The sequence below is a fragment of the Lates calcarifer genome, linkage group LG7_1, assembly GCF_001640805.2.
Source record: "Lates calcarifer isolate ASB-BC8 linkage group LG7_1, TLL_Latcal_v3, whole genome shotgun sequence".
Classification (NCBI taxonomy): domain Eukaryota; kingdom Metazoa; phylum Chordata; class Actinopteri; family Centropomidae; genus Lates; species Lates calcarifer.
Window position 1 is genome coordinate 7,693,616 of NC_066839.1, and position 13,201 is coordinate 7,706,816.

The window sequence follows — 13,201 nt, forward strand, 5'->3', positions numbered from 1 at the left end:
AAGGAAACAAATCGTCCTGCTAATTTGTAAACCAACACAGCTTTAAAAAAGCATGTGGGCAGGAGGACATTGTTGAACACGAGCGCACGCTGAATTCACGAGTTTCTTGAAAGTGTGAGGCATCATCAGTTGAACTGTTTGGGGGAAATGTAAAGCTTGTAGTTTTTCCTGGAAGTCATGTGTTTTGTACAAAGTTTGAGGAGGCGGCAGCAGCCTTTCTGCTCTTGTCAGTAAAACAGTGAAGTGTGGGTGTATGTCCCTCCTGAACACACACTTTAAAATACACACTTGCTTCCAGTCAAAGAGATTGCGGGGGAACTTTAGCTGTGTCATTCAGAAACACAGTTAAGACTTAATGGTTTTTGTGCCTCTACTGACAGCTTCTTAACTTGACCACCTTCTTACATTTGCCTCATTTACAAATCATTTGCATTCCAGATGAGAATTCAACACATAATAGACATGTACATGTACTCGCTACGTAAAATAAATAAATGTAATGTTAAGTGAGTTTACATCATAATGTCATACATGTCATACAATGAGCTGTGGTGTTATGGCAAAAGTCTGTCTTTTTATAATACTGTCAGGTCCAAGTTCATGCATAAACTTGTTTTCTGGTGGTCCATAAGTCTGTGGACACTTGAACATTACACCTTCATGTGATTACTGAACAAATCCATGGCTGCAGGGATTTACTCCTGATCAACCAGAAGTGCATTTGAGGTCAGACACTCATCTGATCTGAAAAATCCAGCACTGCCACACCAACTGGGAAAACTAGTTTTTAGTGGATCTCACTACTGGGGAGGACCAGGAAACTATGGCCTGAAATACAACTGACTGTATTTAGTACAGGGCTATCCACATGCTTTTGGCCATTTAGTGAGGTACACATAACTGATGCCAAGTCTACCAGAAATAGTTAAAGAGAAAACACTGACAGAAAACACCAAGATTGTACCTTTGACTGTAGCTCCGGTGCGATCTCTCAGCCACAGGTTTGTAGTTTGTGATGAAGGGAGGGATTTTGGTTTGATGGAGGATGCTCATGTCTGAAACCAAGAGGATACACAATATGATGAAACATCCAAATAAAATAATCTCAACAACATCTAGCATTCATGGTAGCCAGAGGGTGAATCCTAATGATACTGGTGACACCCTGACTTCTTCCTCCAGCTCCTCTGTTTGAGGTCCACATTTGCGTTTTTGAAATACATTTCTCACCAAATATAAATTAGGTTGACGTGACATTTGGCACACACATTAATGACCCCTGTATGATTATTTGTAATAACTTTTGTTACCCCTTAACATTCCCTCTGGCGCCATCATCTGCTTAAAAATTGTTCAACACTTTGGTTTAAGACCAAATAGCCAAAAACTAGTGACACCTTTACCTTTTGGCTAATAATTAGCAAATGCTAGCATGCTAACGAGCTCAAATAGCCTGGTGAACATTAGCATCAGAATGTTAGCATGACAAGAATAGCATTTAGCTCAATGTGCCCTTGTACAGGCCAACAGAGCTGCTAGCATGGCTGTGGACTTTTAAATCTGGTGTGAACTTACGTTTTCAAGGTCAAGAATAAACTTTGACGCTTAACTATTAAGCCGACACCGGTTGAAAGTCTTCTACGTGCTCAGAAAAAGATTGGAAAGTCATGCCCGGTTATATCTTCTGATGCAGATCACGTGATATGATCGAAAGCTCTGCAACAGCTATTAAGTAGACTTTGTTGTGAGATGTTTTTATATATTTTTTTGTTTCACTCTCAACCATTGTATGTATTGACTACAATATTGTCCACATACTTAGTTTACGTGGTGAAAAAGCAACAAAGATTGTATTTAACATCACTTTTGACCTTAGATTTTAATGGAGACATACTGGTGGCTGACAGAGAAAACACACGTTGACCTATAAAACACACAAGATTTGATGGACTGATGCAATCTTGGATTTTTTTTTTTTTTTTTTTTTTTTTTTTTTTTTGTAAGTTGCGATGTTGGTTTTATGCAGGATGCTGATGGTGTCTAGAGGAAAAAGGTTACACAACATCAAGTGTTAATAGTGCATCTTCATCGAAAACCAAATTAATGTAGGTGCAACAGTATTGTGCGCTGTTACTGATTGTTGTGCAATACATTTTTTCAGGCAGATTCTAGAGAAAATTTAACTATGAGACATGGTTTCCAGTTTCCTTTCCTGTAGTAACGAGTTCAGTCAAAGGTTGGAATATCTGTTTAAAGAATACAGAGTTAAATGCAAATTAGGCAACAAGGAAATATCCTGACAGGTGACTTGAAAGGGTTGTCTGAGGGTGTAGTCAGGTCTCCGTCTCGTTCAGCTGGTGGAAATTTCCTGTTGCAAGGGTTAGCACAGGTTTCCCTCGTAAAAGCTGAAAGGCGTATCTGATCTGGCTTGCCCTTGTTTTAACAAAATACTTCCTGTGGAAACATTTGACTCCCCTGTGTAAATCTGCTTTCAACCCACTAATGCTGAGTGCATTAATTGGAAGGGGGGGTTCCTGGTGATACAGTGGGCTGCGGTGCGTAACCTGAATGCGTCTTGTGACCTTTGCAGCTTGTCATTTCTTCTTTCTGCATGGTGTGTCTCCCTGTCAGTGCAGAAATGCCAAGAAATCAGCTTAAAAAGTGTATACTGGTAGACTGCATGCCCTACTTAGAAACAGTCCTTGTTCAGTCAGCGCAGACTTGAACATTGTCTTCGATTTGATCAAGGTGGTTGTGAGCCAACTGAGCAAAAGTTGTTTATTTGTCTGTCTTTGTATCTGCATATTTCTTGGTGACTTAACGGAATAGTGCTTACTGTATTAGTGCTTCGGCTATGATAACAGGCCACCACAGATAAGAATGGTTTTTATATCACTGAATAACAAGATCTGCAGATAACATGAGATTAAAAAAAGGTGCAGCTTGGCATTATAATATGTGCCTGCAACCGCACCGCCCTTCTGCAGGCCTGTGTGCAAAAGTATAAGTAGTGTAATTTAGTTTCAATGACATTTACAATGCTAAATGCCAGAAAAAACATAACTACTACTCATATTCTGTGACGATTTTGTTACACACATCAGTTAAAGTGTCACTTCTCATATTTGACAGCACTTGGTAAATACTAGAGGCAGGAACTGGATTGACACCCACACTGAGTAGGAAGGAAGCAAGATAGATAGATAAAAGGCCTACACCAGAGAAATAAAAACCTCTATGGTGAAGCATGAAATACAGCAACCCACGAAAACGATAACCTTTATGACAAGGTGTAAGAGTGGAGAGCCACACATGGTCTCTGTCACTGTGTTTATGTTCCACATGTACAGTAAAGGAGTGCGTGGTGGTGGTGGACTAAAGGTTAGAGAGGCTGCCTTGTGGTCACAGTGCTGCTTGTTCAGATCCCAAGAAACAATCTAAAAGAAAGGTTTGATATTATGGGAAATGCACTTATTTGGTTCTCGCTTCAAGTTTTGTACTACTCCCATGTCTGTATGCAAAATATGAAGATACCATAGCTAATTTAGCTTAACACAAAGACTGGAAAAAGGGGTAACAGCTAACCTGGGTCTCCCACTGTCCATAAAGCTCACAAATTTACACATTGTATCTAATTTTTTTGATGCATACAAAACTGAAGCATAAAAACAATACGTTTATGTGGGGGTTTGTGCTGGATTATCTCTTGGTCAGGACCAGTTGTGCAAATAGCAAGTTACTCGTCTTGGCCAAGACATAGTCCAGCACATAACCCCCATAACACACAATATAGGTTTTTGTACTGATTGAACAAACAAGATACATCATGTCACTCACAAGATTTAGAGCTGCTGGTAGCGGCGGTTTGTTACCTTTGCACAGAGCCAGGCTAGCTGTTTCTGTTTCTGTTTGTATTCTATTTTAGCTTAGCAGGAAGACTGGATGGAAACATTTAGCTGGTTCTGTCCAAAGTTAAGAAAATCCATCTAAAGCTAACCAATTACAACATTTTATCTTTTTTATGTAAGCTAAAGTGTAAAAAGGACAATTTCTAACCCTGGTCTTTGTGCTAAGTTAGCAAGCAGTAACTTCATATTTAGCATATATACATGAATGTGGCAATAATCTTCTTTTGGCAAGAAAGTGAGCAATTCCAGTTCATCTTCTCTATGAGGTATCAACATTAGACAGATAGTTTCGGGAAGCTCCCAGGTGATGCCGGGCATTACCGCAACAGTCAAATGTTCATGCTGGCTAATAAAAGTTCCAATAAAAACAGTCAGCCTGTGTCAGCCCTGCAGTCAGAGCGAGAGCCCAGAGTGACTGGTCCGACCAGGCCATTGAAAGTGGAGGTCTGCATGTGTGCAGTCTCTCTTACCCCCCGACCTTTCTTATTTGTCATTTGCGATATTGAAAAGAGGACTGGTGACATTGTGACGCACTACTCCAAACCAGATGGGGAGTAGGACGTTGTGAAATGAGAAGTGCGGGGAAATTCCCCCACTGAGCAGCTGTGAGATTGATAAACCAGGGGGAAATGTTTTCTCTCACTTCACAGTCAAACCCAGTCTTCATTTTGATTTTCAGTGAATCATAATAGTGGTCTGGTTTATGAATCAGTGTGGAGCGCAAACAGCAGCTCAGATGTTTCGAAAACAAAGCTTCTTTTCATGAGACCCGGGAGTGTTAGGAGTACAGAGAGATGGCAGAAAGAAAATCGGATTTGTATTTTGAACCAAAACCCACATGGTATAGACATGTGCTCCTCAAGCCACAGGTAAACGTGCAACATGGTAACAGCAGCACTAACAAATTCAAAACTTATTTCCAGATGCCACCCAACTCTTATTTAACTGGTGATCCTCACCTGAACCCTTGTATTATCTTAAATAACAGATGTATTTACTTTTCCAGCCACACACAAGGAAGATTACTAGAGTAACAGTCTATTATTGAAACAGTACTGCCAGGATCAGACCTGCAGAGCAGCTTATTTGTGCTTTTATTACAAGTGGGCTGGAGTACTGCAGTGCACTGTTCACAGGTCTCCTTAAAAAGTCAGTAAATCAAATAACAGCTCAAAGAGAACACTCCTGCAAGAGTTCTCATCACTCTTGAGCCAAAGTCTTTGCACAGGCATCCAGTTACTTAAGGATACATTTTAAGATTCTTGCACTTCATGGACTTGTCCCAGCTATTTGGCTCATATGCAGCAAACATGTGAATCTGGTAGAGCCCCTAGAGCCATTGACTCTCTGCTGCTCACTGAACGCAAAACAAAGGCCTGCAACGAATCAGCCTTCTGCAGTTTTGGATCCAAAACTGTGGAGGAAAAAACTTTAGACGTGTTTAAAATGTCTGCTCCTTTCTTTTGTTTTCAGCACCTTAAGCTACATTTTGTGTACAAGTAAAACTGTATTACCTGTAAAACGGCACTAACCACACAGCAAATCCTTTACCACAAAGGTAAACAGTAAAATCAAACCTCTACACTTCATAGCTTTAAGTTAATTTAATATGTTTTATTAATAATCCAGTTACCAGAGGAAATAGTAGAATGATAAAAACAAGTTACCAGTAACATTGCATTTCCCTTGTAGGCATTCTCTTCTGCAAACCCCCACCCCCCCAGGACCAACAGTACCTTCACATCCTTGTGACGGCAATGAGCATCATCGACATCCATTCAGTATTTTTCCAAACATTCACATGAAACAGTGAAACACATGAAGCAGTCCTTTTACAAAAGTTACACGACAGACAAGTTGGTTGGAAATAAACAATGATTTAAGAGATATATTTACATGTTGTTGTTTTTTTAGCCCAATTTAAAATATTAACCAAAATCTATGTTGTGAAGACAACAACAAAAATATCTCAAAATAATGCAGAGCAAAAAGTACCAACAGCAGCATCTGGTTCAGTGATATCGAGCGAAATTATACAACTTGTAAGTAGTGCTCTTTATTAAACAAATTGTTGTTTACCACCCTTTGTTACTAAAGGTAGCCTATGGACATGTTAATATACCTTAAACAGTAATGTATGCACCATATGTTCAGGCTATGTTTACAGCTTCACAAGATAAAATCCCACACGAAGACACATAAAGGCCTCTGCTCTCCAACATGGAGGACTGTGAGATAAGCGTCTGGCTATTGGGAGTGAGAAGATAACCTAGCAAATAGAAAGTGTTGTCTTTATGGAAGGTGACTGTTTCGTTCAAACATTTGGGATACAGTTAAATAAGGTACATTGTCATAAAATCTTGAAAATTAATGCTTAGCCATATAGCTCGAAGTCCTGTTCCAGGCTCACAGTAACCTTACACTGGCTGAACAAGCCAGTGTAAGGTTACTGCATGTTATAGTTTAAGAAAACATATTCTACTGTTAAACTGCGAAAGAGCTGAAGAGGCAGTGTGCAGTTTGGGACACATGTAATAGACAATCTTACAGGCACTCAAATCACATGAACCCCTTGGGGGCATCTTGGTGTAAGAGTCAAAACTGCAGAATCCCTTTCTGTACCATTGCTAACAAAAATAAAAACCAATGGAAAAGAACAGTAAAAAAAAACAACAGACCCAACAGATACACACAAATAGACAAAAAGCACCACAGAAAACGTGGTCTCAGTTCCCAGATAGGTGCGACTTTGGAGTGCTACACCTTCTGTGCAAGCGGCTGCGCTGACCGTCGTCCTGATTTCATGCGGCTACGTGCGTACACCCGTAGGAAAAGTGCCAGGAAAACTACGGCGACACCGAACCCACCCACTAAGGTGACAGCGTGACCGTAAAGGAAACAAGAGAGGAGGATGGCAATGGCCTGCCGCAGGGTCATAATGATGGTGAAGACGGCGGCGCCAAACTGGTTGATGGTGTAGAAGATGAAGAGCTGGCCGCATGCCGAACACACAGACAGCAACACTGCGTGAAAGGCAAACTCAGAGTGACGCGTCATGAAGGCCAGCGAGTCGAAGAAGGCACCCTGCTCCAGCAGCGAGCCGACGGTGAAGAGGCAGGAGAACAGGTTGACCCCAAACATCATCTGCACTGACGACATCTTGTACTTGAACAGGTTGTCCTGCCAGTTGGAGGTGAAGCTGTCGAAGACGATGTAGCCGATGAGGATGACGACCCCGCTGAAGGTGGTGACCGTGGATGGGTGCTTGCCAGTGGTGCTGGACAGCAGGAACATGCTGACACCCACTGAGATCAGCACGGCGGTGAAGTACTCCCAGTACTCGTAGCTCTTGCGGGAGACGATCTTACCCATGAGCATGACGGGAATGACTTTGGAGGCCTTGGCCAGGACTTGGGTGGGGAAGCTGATGTACTTGAGGGCCTCGTACTGGCACCAGCTGCTCAAGATGTTGGAGAGTGATGCGAAGGAGTACTTGTACATGGGTGCTCCATGGCGTGGCTGTTTGAACATGATGCACCAGAGGCCAGACACGGTCAGAGCCAGGATACGGTTCATGAAGACCAAGAACTGAGAGTCCTTGAATTTCTCTCCCTCCTCTTCTGGAGTCGTGGCTCCATAGGAACGAGTCATGACCCTCTCCTGCAGGACCCCCCATGTCAGGTATGATGCCTGAGAATAAGAATATCGACTTCAGCTTTTCAGGGATAAAGCTCATGTTAGATGCTTTTAGCAGCAGCAATTCTGTTAAAAAAAAATGAGCACTGAAGTTCATTCTTAACCTTAGAGAGCTTGGATTATTTTGTCATATACACTGAAATTGTTGCATTGGGTGATTTAGCTGTGAATGTCACTATGTGCTTAAAGTGAAGGTTTGAATTTATTCAATATCCAAAGTCCTGGAGCCTCATGTTGGTTTATTGCAGGTGTTACATATAACTACTAGGACATTTCCCCCTTCTGAGGCCTAGCAAGGAAACACAAAGATGAAGTTTTGTACTAAAAAGAATTATCTGTCTTATACTGCTGAAGTCTCACATTAGCTTTAACAGAACAAATGCTGTGGATTTTGTCTCGTTTCTTACAGTGTAGTCACACTTTTTTAACATACATCTGGCACGTGCGTTCTGCATTAACGCAGCACTAAATGATCCTTTCAGTCTTTTTTGGGCACTGAAAGAAGATGTAAACACTATACTGACAAACAGTTGCCTGTTTACATAGACAGCCTTCATTTTTTATTTTGAGTCGTGTTTCTGGGAACCTACCAAATGTAAGTCCAATATTTACTCACCTTGTAGCTCTGATTTGGTGTCACCCACCCCTGTCTCTGTGGGTTTGTTATTATTAGTGACACCTTTCACATGACACATAATTGTTTGGTCTATTGTTAATATCAAAATATTGATTACTGCAGCTTTAAGACAGACCTATCCTTTAACGTGGAGCTTGATTTCATAGATGGTGAAGTTCTCTCAAGCAGCACTTCGCTTTATACAACAGCATCTTTTAAAATAGCCTGTGAGCTGAGAGCGGACCAGACTGTGGGTATAATCACACTTAAATAAAACAAAAATAAAAATAGCCCTCCCTGCAGCTGCACAAACAGAGAAAAAAATATAATCTGGTTGTATTATACATCATATGTATTTAGTGACTTTTTGAGAGGATCCCCACCTGGAGTCCAGCAGCACAAAAGATTAATTTGATGGCCTGCTTGACTGACGAGCTTGATTCTCCCTCATTCCTGGATGCAACTGAGACGTCATCCAACAGACCTGTTTTGGCCTCACTGCCAAATACGCAGGTTCTTATGACAGGGTAGCAAATCCCACTACCTGAAAATAAGAGAAACATAAAAAAAGGTGGTTAGGAAAAGGCTACAACAACTAATCTGTGTTCTTTAACTAGAATACAGTTCCAAAAGTAGATGTCTGTGTTTGTTTTTGTGAGCCCAAACCTGTTTCTAAGTAATTGGTGCGCTTGAAGTAGCTAATGAGGAGGTAGCCAGGGATGATGATGGTGGAGTATCCCAGCATGTTGATGAGGAAGCGGAAAAGCCAGACATCGATGCCAGCCTTCCAGTAGTGATGACTCTTCTGCAGCCACAGTGGAAGGGAAGAGAAGCAACACAAGTGCGGACCAAACCCTAAGGAAGTAATACAATATTGTACATCAGAACAAGTATCACTATAAATCCAACACTAATATACATTTGACAAGTAAGGTATTTGTGTGTCTGCTCGAATGAGGGGATGGATCAACATAATTCAGGTTTCACACCAATAAGATTTCAAGGTGTGCGGCAACTACACAACCTTTGGCAAGATCAACTGGCAAATTCAAACTAATTTGTCACTGTAAGATGTGGTTAATATTACATATATTAATACTAAAGACAATAAAATAGCATTTCAGCTCCATTTCATAATACTTCCTTCATCATCACACTGAAGCTTTTGGCATCAAATTACTACCTAAAGGTAATGTTTCTTTTCAGTGTGGTCTGGGACCCATCACTCCCAACAAGAATTTTGTGTTATATTGCATCTTGCTTTAAAACAGAGGTCTTGATATGGAAGACACCCAAAGGCACTGGCCTGGGCAGACATTTTGCAATGAGATGAATAATGTTCACTACTCTACAAATGTAGTACTGCATTTATTTTGCTGGGGTGCTTGCTTGCAAGAGACAGTTTAAAAAAAAAAAAAACAAAAAAAAAAACAGATGCAGCAGAGGCTGAGATAGCCAAACCTTTGATCCTAAGGCTGTGTCAAGCTTCAAAAACACTGGATCCTGCATTTCTCATAATGCAAAACAAGAGTATCTTTTACTGGACCCTTCCTACCTGACAATGTCTTTTTAACTTATCACAATTTGTAATGCAAGCTTAATGTCCAAGTCTCTATACTGTAGCTGGAGCGACACTGATAACATCACTGTCCCCAGGGCCATTAAGGACAGTACACAACTGCTTTCACAAGCTGAGTAAGATTATCCATGAGGGGCAAACCAATCTTCAAGCATAACAAAGGCTGGCTATAGGTGCAGTATGTAAGGTATGGAATCAGGTAAAGCAACCACAACCTGTTTAACAATACACATAACCAGTTAAACTAGCCGTGAAATGTGATGAGCATCCTCGCCCACCCCCACAAACAGATTAAGTAAAACTATTGACTCAGGCACACCTGTGATGAAACCCTAGTTTCCAGTGAAAAAGGTATGCTCCTTGCTGTCGTGGCACTAACTGTGTATCCCACTCGGAGTGAGGCTGAGCCTCCTCCCAGGGGGAGTCTGAGTCACACAGAGCCTCTTTGTGTGGGACTGCTGTGGCCTGGCTAGCTAGTAGCCCACTGCAGTGAGACCAGGGATCTGAACAAGCAGCTTATTACATGGAGGAATGCACTGCACTGGCTGGGGCAGCCAACCCACAGGCTGCTACACCACAGGCACACAGAGAGAGCACTGCCAAAATTTACCTGAGGAAAGAATGAGTGCTTGTTTGAATATATGGCAGCAGATAACATGAACTGAACCAGCTTTCCCTTGATTAATAAAAAAAAGATAATAACATATTCAATTATGCAGCTATTACTCCCTAACTGCAAGAAGGAACGGTCTGGATAGATTAATATATTCACAGTAAACACAGTAGGACAGCAGAGGAAAACACCAAAGTCTGTGGCCCATCACGTCCTATTACTGGTGTTAGGGATGTCAGCCATATTGCTAATACAATTTTTCAACTACACTTTGATATACTGTATTTTCATAGGTGTTATCAAACAGTTTGACCCCATACAGTGTGATGGAGTAAAATGCGTGACTTCGTGACACTAGAGGACCAACTAATACATGAAAAAAAACAAAATGTCGACTAAATATCGTCAGCTACAGATAGCCCTTTCCACTAGTGCTATCAGATGATGTGACTGTTTGTATGTAATGTATGAGTGTTTTAGAGTTATCTGTTGCTGCTGTTAGTTGTCAGCCATCACATTTGTGAGCCAACGAACACCATTTTTGGCTAACACCTACCAAAACAAAGTAAGTACTAATGCATAATTTTTTAAAAAACATAACAAAAGCAGCTGTAATAGTAGCAGCGGATTAGCTGACACCGGTTCCTGTACACAAACCGTGTAGTCTTACTTTAGCCATCAGGTTGTTTGCAGACTTCAAAAACAGACGGTCACTTCAACCACGAACAACGGAAACTAACGGTTAACTGACTTCCTTACACACCGACAGTCATATCAGTCCCTACTTATCCGAGCTTGTCCACATCTAAAACTCATCTTTAACGTGATAAGATAATGGTCCAGTTAGCTCCTCTTGGGTCTCAAATGTTACCTCCATGAAAAAGATGGCATTTTCCCACACTCTGTGGCCCGTCACCTGGCGCAGCACACACGCCAACAGACTCAAACGCCTCCGCTGGAACAGAGCATGAAGCCGCACGGACCCGACAGGTGACGATGTTTTAATAATTAGCGGTTGCCTTTTTTCGGACTAGCCGCCTTTAGCTCTTATGTCTTCAACTTATCCTCAATAGCCGATGTGTTCACTTGAGCAGGAAAGGCCCCCTCCTCTTTACTCAACACCAGAGGATGCCGGAAACAGCGCCCTCCTCGCGGCACTGCTCCCTGTCGGTGTGGAGGAGTAACTGCAAGGTTCATAAAAACGTTAACTACGGTAAGTTCATTTATTGAGACGCTGTACCTAACACTATGAGGTAACCTATCTGTGTAATACATGTTTATTTGCATTTTGTGCTGTTGCTACTTATTCATGCGACTTAATCTGACAGCTATATATTGTATAATTGCTGCTTATATGTTAAATCATAAAAGAAGAAGATTTTACAAACGCATGAATGGGGCCATTCTGCTTTACCGCCATTACTTAAAGCACATTTATCTGATAATAGTTATGCACTCTTACTTTTTACCTTTACTTCTTAGTTGTTGTTTTTTTTACAGCTGAGTCTGTAGTATTGTAGCATAGTATTTTTTATTTTTATTTTTTAGTATTTCTGCTTTTATTTGTGAATGAAGTGAAGTGAATGATCTGCAATTAAGTTACATTGCATAATATGAATCAATGCTGTGGTTACCTATTAACCAAACACTCCTTTAAATGTGTGGCAACTAGGCCTACATGTAACAGTGACAGCATTTTTCAAGATTCAAAAGAATAACAGCAGGTTGAAGGTTTTCACTGAAAAAGATTTAATTATCATTGACTGACTAACATGCAACAACACATATATAATTCTAGTACTGGGCAGTAATTGAGGCTTACTTGCAGTGTAAATTGCATATCATTAAAATGACACCCAGCTTGTTTTGAGAAGAATAATACGGGGTTGCATGCTCAGTGGTAATTGAAACTGGCTTATCTAACTTTTTCACAACACTTTTTTTGCCTATGGAACAACCAGCATGACCTGTATTGTGCATAATACAAATAGCATCAGGATTTCCCAGACCATAGGCTCAATGGGGAAGTAGGTAAAGTTTCGACACTCTCTGTTCTAGCGTTTGACCACAGAGGTTGTCTTGTTTACTAGCTGTCGTCATAACAACTTAAGTGCCAATGTCAAACCTGGTTTACCTGACCAGAGTAAAGCAATTTTGTGATTACCAGTGAGAGTTCCTGTGGCTAATATCCCTATATGAACAAGAAGTGAGGACCTTTTTGCAAGCATACTGTTCAACCTGTTTTTCTGTCGGTAAGTGCTATAAAAGAGACACAGCTGAGTGGAATTTCCAGCCGTTCCGCAGTCATTGTGTTGCAGGAGCCATCAGGAGGAAGCCACTTACAGGAAAATAAAAGATATACCTAACAAAAAGCAGCTGACAGGAAGCAAAGAAAAGAACTGGCTTGTTTTCATGATAGAGCTTTGTCATGAACTCTGCTCATTACATTTTATTGTATAAATTTATGATGGGATGTATTTGCTGTGAGTTCTGGCCAGTCACATGAATGACAAAAATGATGTCTATGCATATCTATAATGGGAAAAAATGATTTTTAAATGTGAGCTACAAAGGGCTCCTTTCATTTTAGATTCATATTGCCTATGTGTACATGTCTGAAACCACAGTCGTTTAGGAGACTCTCTGATAACTCTGTAGCTACCAGTGCAGAACAGATAACAGATAATGGTCATTATCTTGAGTTTGACTGTGTACAGATAAAATACATATCACTGATTCCTGTAAACACAAATTAACCCCCCCCCCTTTAAAAAGACCACAACATGCTG

General features: G+C 40.9%; 1 protein-coding gene across 1 annotated transcript; it reads right to left on the reverse strand.

Annotated features, from left to right (window-relative positions):
* Positions 1 to 5,507: 5,507 nt before the first annotated feature.
* On the reverse strand, positions 5,508 to 11,558 carry slc35b2 (solute carrier family 35 member B2). The gene is given in 5 exon segments (XM_018661674.2): positions 5,508 to 7,598; positions 8,604 to 8,764; positions 8,887 to 8,995; positions 8,997 to 9,075; positions 11,284 to 11,558. Coding segments are annotated over 5 exon segments (1,302 nt in total). The 5' UTR covers positions 11,304 to 11,558; the 3' UTR covers positions 5,508 to 6,665.
* Between the last annotated feature and the right edge of the window lie 1,643 nt (positions 11,559 to 13,201).